This window comes from Botrytis cinerea, chromosome 3 (genome assembly GCF_000143535.2).
Source record: "Botrytis cinerea B05.10 chromosome 3, complete sequence".
Lineage (NCBI taxonomy): Eukaryota > Fungi > Ascomycota > Leotiomycetes > Helotiales > Sclerotiniaceae > Botrytis > Botrytis cinerea.
In genome coordinates this window covers 2,583,387-2,594,521 of record NC_037312.1, presented here as the reverse complement: position 1 = coordinate 2,594,521, position 11,135 = coordinate 2,583,387, and the positions used below count along the sequence as shown (strand labels likewise).

The 11,135-nt window shown below is 37.8% G+C and overlaps 1 protein-coding gene across 1 annotated transcript; it reads right to left on the bottom strand.

Annotated features, from left to right (window-relative positions):
- Positions 1 to 3,584: 3,584 nt before the first annotated feature.
- On the bottom strand, positions 3,585 to 8,472 carry Bcgdh2. Its single transcript, XM_024692164.1, has 5 exons — positions 8,371 to 8,472; positions 7,956 to 8,313; positions 7,139 to 7,397; positions 4,275 to 7,090; positions 3,585 to 4,225 (listed from the first exon to the last, which is right to left on the bottom strand). The coding sequence occupies exons 3-5, from the start codon at positions 7,347 to 7,349 to the stop codon at positions 4,076 to 4,078; spliced, it is 3,177 nt and encodes a 1,058-aa protein (XP_024547939.1). The 5' UTR covers positions 7,350 to 7,397; positions 7,956 to 8,313; positions 8,371 to 8,472; the 3' UTR covers positions 3,585 to 4,075.
- Between the last annotated feature and the right edge of the window lie 2,663 nt (positions 8,473 to 11,135).

Here is an 11,135-nt window from a genome sequence, read left to right as displayed (position 1 = left end):
AAAAGCACCCAGAAAATTATTAATTTCTTTCAATATACAAAACTAAGAAAAAGTTTACCTAGGTAGATTAAATAATTACCTAGAGATTCTTAAACAATAATGGAATCTTTCATACAAATCTTTGATATTCAAATCTCTTATAGAAGTATAAAATCATACAAGATCTATATATTTTAAATATTAAATCGAAGTATAACAGATCGAATTTCTTAATGACTTTGATTTTGAACAAGATCTATTTATGTGTGAAAACGTATTTATCGTAGATTTTTAATCAACATGTTTATTGTGAAAATATTTTAAATAGAAATGAGTTTTTCTTAAGAAGAATGTTCTTTTTATGAATTGTAAGTTTTAAAAGAAATTGATATGCGTTAACATTAAAAGCTTATAGACTTTTTTACTAAAGATAGAAGACTTGTAGAAAAAAGCTTGTTGTATTATTATAAAATTATTGTTGACATCAATTAAATAAGAGAGTCCTGTATAAACATCTGAGATTTATATAAATCTTACATGTTTCTGTACTGAGAATATAAAAGATGATATCGATTTAAACTAATTCAGATAATATTGTTTTATTATTTTAAAATATTTTATATTTGCACTGATTAAGTTTTGCTTTAATTTCAAATATTTTAAAGTTTAGGAGAAGCTGTTTTTGAAAGAGAATTTCGGCTAGTATTTTTTAAGATTAATAATATATATTAAGATCAATAATATATATTAATCTTATTTTATAATAATAATTATTTTTGTTGTATAATCAAATTATTATATATCTTTTTTTCTCACAATAATGTTAACAAAGAGAATGTTTCCAAACATTGAATTTAAAATAGATTTATAATAAAAAGATTCAATAATATAATTTCAAAATTCAATAAGTAATCGTAAAAAAATGCATTTCTATTTATGATATATTATTTATAAAAAAGCTTTTTTAATATTAAAAATAGCTTTCAAAGGCGCTTCGTTTTTATATTTTGATTTATATTTATAAGAATGTTAGATTTTTTTAAATGGTAATAGAGATCTATTTATAAATTAATATCAATAATAGTGTACTTCTAAATATATGTAAATAGTTTCTAATAAATAAAAATATTGATTATATAATATATCTTATATTTACTCATTGATATATAATAGAAGATTATTCTAACACATAATATGATATATTCGAATTTAGTTTTTACATAGTTTATTATAACAATAAATGTATATAATAATTATTAACTAGTAATGTAAATTATGTTAGAATATTAGAAAAGCCAGTTTATTAAACAGATTATATTTTAGATTCAATTTCTTCTATTATTTTATTTGTATAAATCTTTATGAAAGAAAATTTTTCATATTAGTTTGAATTAAAAAAGATGGAATATAATAATATTAAATCAAGGTTTTGTTATATTTTAATAATAACATTATTAGATTTTGAAAGATTATTAATGATAATCTCAAATCTTATTAATATTAGAATTGTTAGGCTGATTAATCTATAAATCTTTTCTAATATAATAATAATTGAGATCTTTATACAAACGCTTATTACATCTTTTAAATTGTTAATCTGAATTATTAGAAAGTCAAATAATACAGATTGATATTCTTTTTCTAATGATATAATATATATATCAAAATACACAATGATTGTGTAAATTTTAAATACAATAAGAGAAATTCTATTATTAATAAGATTTTTTAAGATATCATATAAAAAGCAAATTGTGAACATCACAAATACATAATAAATAAAAGCAAGAATGATAAGAGATCATATAAGATTATAAGTTGATATAGAATAAACTTCGATTTTAATATTATTTGTTGTTATAAAGAGAAGGGGTTTGAACAATTCGAAAGAATTTAAGGATTATATTTAATTAAAGTTCTATAATTGAATAATTTTTAATCATAATTGAGGAACTTATTATCAGTTAGAGTTTTATAATAAGATCTTATCTAACATATGATTATTAGATTCTTATGGGGTTAATGATTTTATTGATTTTGAATAAAATAGATTCTAAAAGTTAATTGATTGGAATATTTTTCTTAAAAAATGTTATCTTATTGGGTTTCAATATAATTATAGAAATGAAATAACAAAATCTAATCAATACAAATATTTTATTTTAAGTTTTAATATAGAATAACATTATCAAGAATAATGATATCTTTTAGAATGGATCATATATTGTTTTACACTTCAAGAATTCCTTACAATAAATTATATCAATACTAATATTACATCAAGTACTTTTTTAATTTTGTATTTATTTTTTTATTTATAATTGTTTCGAAATAATTAATAATGAGAATATTTCTATTGAATATATCTTTATTAATCATAAAGTAAAATAATTTTCTTTTGATACTTTTAAATTATATAAGTTTATCAATAATTTGCATTCTCGAGATTCTATAAATTAGATTTCAAAATTAAAAGAATGACTTGGGATGCATTTAATATTATTAATTAATATTATTATATATTATAATAAATATATTATTATATATTATAATAAATATATTATTATATATTATAATAAATATATTATTATATATTATAATAAATATATTATTATATATTATAATAAATTATAGAAAATATCAACATATTATCAATTTGAGATTGATTATATCAATATTGTTTATCAGGGAATTCATATTATTAATTAATTTAGCAAAATAATTTAAATCAAGGATATGTATAAAGATTGAATTTGTATGAAATAAATCAGATTTATAGATTTATAGATTTATAGATTTCTTAGATTTCTTAGATTTCTTACATTCAAAGATGTTTCATATTCAGGTTCGATGAAAAAGTCATAATTCTTGACTTGATATTACATTTTGTTACACAAATCTATCAAGTATTTTTAGAACTGTAAATCCTTTAATGAATTAAGAAATAAAAAATAAGAATGCCCATTGAAATTATGCATAGAATTGTTTCTAATTTCAACCCTGAACAGACGCTCGAAAAAATGTATTATACTTCAATAGTTTTCATAACAAAATAATATACGAGTTCTATACCGAATAATAACATTCATCGTAAACTACATCGTGTTTATTAATTTTTCAAATCTATCATTATATAGATATATTAGAAGTTGACAAGCCTCTGGAATTTATACTCTCCGAAAAAATGTAATTCTACTACACTTCTCATAATGATTCTCTACACGAATCACTTGTAATGACGACTTATAGTATACTACAATCGAAAGACGTATTACAAGCGTATATCGTATACAACATAGACCGCAACTTCTATCATCCAAAAGCCTAGTTTTCACAGCTTCGAAAAAGACAGCATTCAAACCGAATTATTCTATGTTTTCTACCCGGCGAATAATAATCAATGAGATATTGTGTACCCATACCACTTTAGACTTCGTGAACTTGATCAAGTAGCTCGTTCGACGTACACTTCTTGATCGATATGGAATTGAGTAGACGTTGACGAACAACATAGCATATAAATGAACCCACAGAGAGCTAACAGGAATCTGATCACTCGAGGTCGTCCTCAGTAGCTACTATCATTTATTCAAGTAATGCTCTTCTGAATCCGCAAAGACTAGTGCATTTCAATATCTAATTCTACCTAGTACCATACCTCTGAGTAAGTATTCCACGATCTATTTTAATAATGAACGAATGAAAAGACCAACCAGAGTGATATATTGATCATTGATTATACATATCCAACTCTAGACACCAAGGTAACAAAAAGACAGAAAGATGCTTTTCCTTTTACTTTGTAGTTATCTAACCATTGAGGCACGACTGCACCTGCAGCCATTGAACGGAAAAAAGAAAGTCATTTATGATTGTGATACCCTCCCCAAATTATCATTCAACCCGTTACCACTCAAACTCCCGTTATGCTAATAAAACTTAAATGAAATAGTGCAATGCTAGCTCCTGTATTTTGTCCATGTATGTCTGTTCAGACTTTTTCGATAAACCAACCCTAGTTTCCACTCCACAATCCCTTAATAACTCCGCCCCCACACAAAAAACTCCAATGACTACTAAATTGATTTTGCAACCCCTACAAAGAGGGAGACCTGGGTCGAACATTGGCCAATCTTTTCGACATGAAGTCAAAGAAAGCGAATTGACCAGGCGAGCTGCCGACTTCGTAAACGAATCGACTGGCAAGATAACTACCGAAGATGGCACGGAGGTAGTTGTCAGGCACCTATTGATATTAGCGAAGCGATTTTATTAATATTGTCAGATCAACTTACTCTCTCCATAATCGTCTCAAGACCGATCTTGGACAATAGCAACTGCGGCAAGGCATCAAGCAATACCGATTTCCTCAATTTCGCATCTCTCCACAGATCAGATGTTTGAAGCTCCTCGTCAAGTTTAGTAATAGCAACACTAATAGTGTCACTCAAGGTGCTTCGAGGGATTCCGGTTTGTTCATGTTCTCGCCAGATGGCTTCGAATTCGAGCTCGGCATTCATTTTGATGGTCTCCTGAACCTCTTTAACATATTGTTTGTAGAATTCCGGAGCTTGGCCGTTGCTTCCCACACACATGTTCTCTACAAAACTCTCGTCATCAAAACTCAAGGATGCAAGGACTTCTAGAGATGAAGATGTTACACCACCTTTGTTCGCAGATGCATCCTTGAATAGGATGCATCCTGCCTCTTCCAATCGTAGCTTTGCATCCTGAGTAATGAAAAGATTGGCACCTTCGACGATGTATGGGATGGTTGATTTTCCGTCTTTGATGAGCTTATTGACACTGGAAAGGTCAACGGCCGCTGGACGACCACCGCAGGGAACGAAGGCATCGGTGATGCCGGTATCACGGAGATGGAATGTGTTCCGGAAAGTTGTACCATTGCTGATGATATCCCCGTTGGGTAAGGTGACGTTGGTTTCATCGACAAGAACACGATAGCCTTCGTTTGATAATTTTGAGAGATCGTACTCCGAGATCATAGCACGCTTCGTAGCCAAGCGCTTGAGCTCATCAATGTTGAGACCCTGTGGATCAACTAAAACCCCACTGCCATCGACAATCGATGTGTAAGTTTCGTTGCTCAACAAGATCTCATTGCTTCCCAAGTCACCATCTGGACCACCAGTCTGCATCTTCCGAACTTTGCTAGGGTCCAATTCCAGTTTTCGATAGATGCCTTTGACGTATTCTCTGACCGACAATGACGTCATGCCGTAACTGTCATGAGGGATACCGCCTAACTTGGGGGACTTTCCAGTGAAAAATGATTTCCACCACGGAGCATTTCGCTTGCGAGCGTGCTCAGTAGCCCAGTCAACAAGATCAGCAGTATTTTCATCAGGACCCATGAAAAGAATCTCTTCCTTGCCATAAAGATCAACGATGGGATTCTTAATACCAGGGGACGAAGGTGGCAAGAGAAGATCCATGATACTATCAATATACTTCTCGAAAGCCACACTGGCTTTGTCTTGCTGATTGGCATCTAAAAGAATGACACCCTTGGAACCACCCTCCGGAATATCCTTGTTCTTGCGTTGTTGAGTATTGGCTAGTCCGTAGTTTTCGTCAAACATTGAACGGGCATTGATAGAGTATGCTTCACGATTTCGAGATTTAACAATTCGAATGCCACCTCTAGCAATGTCCCTGAATCTAAGGTGGAACCCACGTGATTCGGATGTAATAACCAAGAACATGCCGTATAATGGCTGAGGATACTCGATTTCGGGAAGGAATGAAGGATCGAGACGGAAGCTCAAAGCAACTTTTGTAGGAGTGTAGAAATTAGTTTTCAAAAGGGAGTTGTTGAAGATACGGAAAGCAGTCATGACCATGTCTTCGTGTTCATTGTTGACAGTTCTCGAGATCAGCTCTTTGAGTTCCTTATCGCTGAGAACATCTCCAGATGGTGAAGGTGGAATGGAGTCCTCACTGTATCCAGGGCCGAGGGTAAGATGTGTGTTTGCGAATGAAGCGTATAGCGAACGGACAAGCTCTGGATGATTGCTGATGATCTCGAGAATATAATCTGCAGTGAAGGTCTCGGTGCGCAGTCTGCGCTTAATGGTAGATAGAATCTCGGCGTGAGAGCTGTTGCTTGGATCCAATGCAGATACTAATGAGGAGTACTCAGAGCCCAAGCGGTTGAGAAAGTGCTGAACGAAAACCCAAACACAATGACCATAGATTGTCTCCTGAAGACTTAAGCGCCCGCTGGCAAACAATGCCTGAAATTTGTTCTGTGGTATGCAGTAAAGCAGGGAAATCTCCTTGGTGATTTGATGGATAGATTGTTCAAGGGTAGGGAATTTCGTTGTCAAGTCGCTTGCAGGCTTGAGATACAGACTCATCACAGTGATACCGTTGCTGAACTGCTCAACGTATTTTCTTGAGCTTGTTACCCCGTATGAGTGATACAGATCACTCAGAGCACTGAACAATCCGAGGGCTGTTCTGCGTCTGAAAGCCACAACCAATCTCTTCTCCATTGAGTCTTCAATATCAAAGACCTCGATGACTGGCCCAGTACGAGAGACAGCAAGCTCAATGATCTCCTGATAAATCTGCTTTGTGTTGCTGGTAGATTTTGCCAGAAACATTCTGTCGCTGATGACTTCTAGGCGAGTTTCGCTGGGTGATGGGTTAGAGTCAACGAATTGGCACTGATAGACGAAGTAACAGCGTATCGAGGACTTTGCGGGTGTGGAACCACTGTACAAGTTGCTGGTAGAACGGAAGCTCTCAACCCGGAAGAGTTGATTCGACGATGTATCCAAATATTTGGCCTCTAGTCTGTGCTCATATCGTGGACCACCAATTGCACTAACACCGGGCTCGCTAGTATCAATATATATGGCATGGTCTGAGGATTCCATGTCCAATCTGATCTCTTGACGTTTGTCTTCGCGAGCAAATGCAGCAACCTTTGCAGCATAAAGCGAAGTTATGTTGCTGACGACGGCTTCAACGCTCTCGGTCTGAAAGTAGACATCGTCGATTCCAAGCTCATTGTAGAACCATTCCAATTGTGCGTCAATGAGTTCAGCTGGTATCCATTTCATTGCCTTGATCTGTTCTCTCACTTTAGGGAATTAGAGTTGTACAGTCATCACGGCTAGAGTTGACTTACCTTTATCCATCTGGTCTGTCCTGCCCGCAAATTCTGGAGCAACATATCCAACAGTGGCGGAACGCAAAACACGGTGTCCATTTCCATTGCCATTTCTGTGGGGGATGTTGAAATGCGTTGGTTGTGGTGAAGGTTGTCGACCAGGAGTTCGGATGATCTGCTCCACCAACTTATGGGGAGAACGGGGTGTTGAGCTACTGATAGTAGCCATGTTTTCTTCTGTAGAAAGAAGGTACTGTTCGTCGTATGCGGGAAACTGCTGAAGAGCACCCATTGAGTCAGTATTGATAGGGGAAAGAACCGTAGCCATTGTGACTAGTGGTTGTGATGTAGAGAATGACACCGTCCGCTCAATGACTCGCACAAGATATGTGGGAAAAAAAGGGAAAAGTAAGTGATGATAAACACAAGAGTGAAGCCGGCAACCAACGCCTATCTATATCGACAAGCCGGTAAGATAGGGTCGGTTGATGGATGGAAAAAGGAGTCAGGAATCATGTTGACAATGCAACTCCTGGATTCCTTGACCGCTTCATCTCTCAGCATTACTTGCATTGCCCGCATTGCTTGGAAAGGATGCTTATCAGTCGATTCCACCTCAAGAGCAACCTTGATCTCAGAATAGTCCGAGGGCGGTTGCTTGAGATAGAAATCTGGACTTATTCGATCTTCACGTTGGTAGAAAGGGAACCTGACAGCGCCAAGCCCGTGTTTCCTAGGGCAATGGAGGCGTCTATTTTGATAGGAAGCGATAAGGAAATTTATGTGGGGTTCAGAAAAAGGAATGGAAGATCTGCGCCACGGATTGAAAACGTACCTGAGAGATAATGTTGTATCACATACACCAGTACCAATTATGTGTGGAAAAGGTGTGGTGGTGGGATTTTCTCCGAAAGATGTGTATCTTGCAAAAAAGATGCAAGTTGTTGCTAAGTTGGCGTGGTGGTTGTATCCGATTTAAAAGTTACTGGAACCACGAAGTGTCGTCAAATGTATGGCAGGCTCCCGGTTAGGAACGGTTGGTTTCAAAAGATTTAGTGAATTGGACGGCGGCTCAAGAGGTGGATACAAATCTAATTCGGTGATCTAGAAGCCGTATGGCGAATTGGGAGTTGCAAAGTATTGAGTGAATAAAGACTTTTTTTGTTGGAGCGTATCGTCACGTCGCCGTAAACCTATTTGATCGAATTAGAGGGGATGTTGAACGCCGTAGCGGGACTCACGATACGTACTAAGCAGGGCTGACAATCACCAAGATGAAGAATGAAGGGGCGTTCCAGGGGGTGAATGTAGTCTTATCTTGCGCTCAACCACAGACAATACGACAGGTAGGCGGATGGGGGAGGGGGGAGGGGGGAGGGGGAGAGCGGTGACAGTCAGGACCTAAGAATAGGATACAGATTGATAATGCTTCTTTTCGTCTTGCATTCCTCGTATCGATTGATGTGTGCAGACACAATACGATTGTGGTTGCTTGTTTCAAAGATAAGGAGAGAGAGGCAGCGGGCAATGGAAAAAGAAAGAGAGAATCTGAGTCAGGGCGTGAGATAAGACGAGAAAGAGCTGGAATGCTCTTGTTATTTATATGTTGACGGGGAGAGGAACAAAGTACGGGATGATTGATGTTGATGTTGATGTTGATGTTGATGTTGAGATTGATACTGATACTGATGTGCTCGCCCTTTCAAGGTTCCAAACGACCAAGCAGCAGCAGCAAGTGAATCAATTTATAATAAATCATACTTCTCCTACGCTCCCTGCCTCAAACTCAAAAGCCTCAATTGGGTAATAAAAAGGTTTCAAGAATGAGGGTTTTAATTTTGATTTGTTTTTGTTTTTCGTCTCTGGCTCGTTTGCCCCTCATGGCTCTCATACCTCTCACGCCTCACGCCTCATGCCTCATGCGGTGGTTGACTGCTTTGATTTGGCCTATTCTGGCATCTTCTGGCATGGCTTGACATATGTTCCGGTCAGGTTCCAATGCAACGATCACCTTCCTGGTCGCTGGACGCTCGTGTTGTTCGGACGGGAGTTTTGCTGGTGGTACCTGACGATCGAGTAAGGTGTAAGGTACAGCCAGAAAGCGATGGATTGATGTTTACCGCTCTTTAGCGTCTGGCCGCCCTGTCTCCTCAGACTCTCCTTCCCCAATTAATGGGCCAGGCCAGTGGCACGAGTGGGTAAGCGGATATCCATTTTTCGCAGGTCGTGCTTGGTTTTGCTGCTTTCTGCGGGCTTCTGCTGGTCGGTAAGCGGTTATTCGAGGCACATCTTAGATATTGCAACCCTGTGGCCACCCCTGCGGCCCACCCTGTGCGCTGATAGATAGACAGACAGACAGACAGACAGACAGACACACACACAGACACACAGACAGCGCGATAACAACGTAGGATGCTTTATTAATTGTCTTGACTACATTGAGGTCTATGGCACCCCTCCAATGCCTCCAATGCCTCCAATGCCTCTCTCTCCTAAACCCATCGAGAATCCAGTGTCGTCGCAGCGTGGCTTGTGTCTGGTGTACGAAGCAACGTCCAAACGCAGAAGAGACTTAGCTTTGCTTCCCCAATGGTCCGAATTCTCCACTCCGAGCTACGAGGGACAAAGTATGTTTCCGGTGCGTATTCCAATGTTCCATGTTCCATATCTCTTCCAGAAGAATGTCTATTCCTGTCACTTGATCTTCCCAAAGGGGCTTACTGTTCTCTGCCGAAAGTAAGGAGGAAGGTTCGGCTTATCCTTTTTTTCTCTGAAGATAGTTCCCTGGGACCTGCTAGAAAGGGCTGAGGACGCCGAGGATGCATGCTTCACAGGATATTGAAAAATTACATTGCTGCTTGGGCACCCTCGAATTCAATGAATCATCGAAGCCTATCTCGTAAAAGTAACTGCACCCCCAGTAATCAAAAGGAAGATCTGAGGCAATTTTTCGAATCTATTTTTGGTCCAATGCTCAATACCGGTCCGTCCGTACAAGCCCCAGTTTGCCCAGCCACGAATGGTTTCTGGAATATAGGTCAGCACTCAGCCAAGGATCTGCGGTACCCTGATGCGTTAGAGTATGGTATGGGTTGGTGCACGTCGTACAATCTCGATATGTATGCACTTGGAAAGGAAACCAAAAACACCGGGGTTGATATTTCCAATGGATCCGTCTGCACGACAGCGACAGCTTCCTTCCCTCGGGCCATCAGGAATAACACTCAATATGCAATAGACGAGTTACCCAAGAGGCAGAGGTAACCTAGGGCGGTAGCTATTCTCTCATTCTCTCACACGAGTCATCATTTGCATCTAGTTGCATGAACCAAAATCTACTTTCACCACTCGGACGGACTACCCTCACTACATACGCCTCTAACGTTAGCAGGAGCAAAAACAATAACAATAATAACATTAATAACAACAATAACAACAATGACAACAACAACAACAACAACAACGAGCCTTGCAGGCTTGAAACCTAGAATCAAGGCCCTTGGAGAATGAACAGAGTTCTCCCTCTCTATCCACCACAATCCACAAATTTGCTGTCTAGATTTTGTCCCTTCCCCAGTCTGTCTCGCATCGCGGGTCCCCAAAACACGAAGCCGAAATGACTAATTCCCTCACGGATCCCGTGATGTTCGTTCTCATGACCAGCAGACCTCCAAATGACCAGGATCTTTCCCAAACAAGTTCGAGAGACACTCCATTGGAATTAGATCGAACCATATGAAAATCGTAATCGTAAAAGCATCATCCTGCGGCATATCAACAACAGTCACGAAAACGAGAAGCACAGCGAGAGCAGTGCAGATTCACGACCCAAGCGGATCCAAACGTCTAGATCTAATTGGAGCGATACCCAGGCACGCTCGGCACGTCTCAATCAACAAAGATTCTCCCATCGCTTTCTCCATGATTTGCCATTGTTCTCCATAATTCATCATTCCCCATTCTTTTTTCTCAGGTCACGCTTTCCCCCTTTGAATTTAGCTTAGAAGTTTCTTCC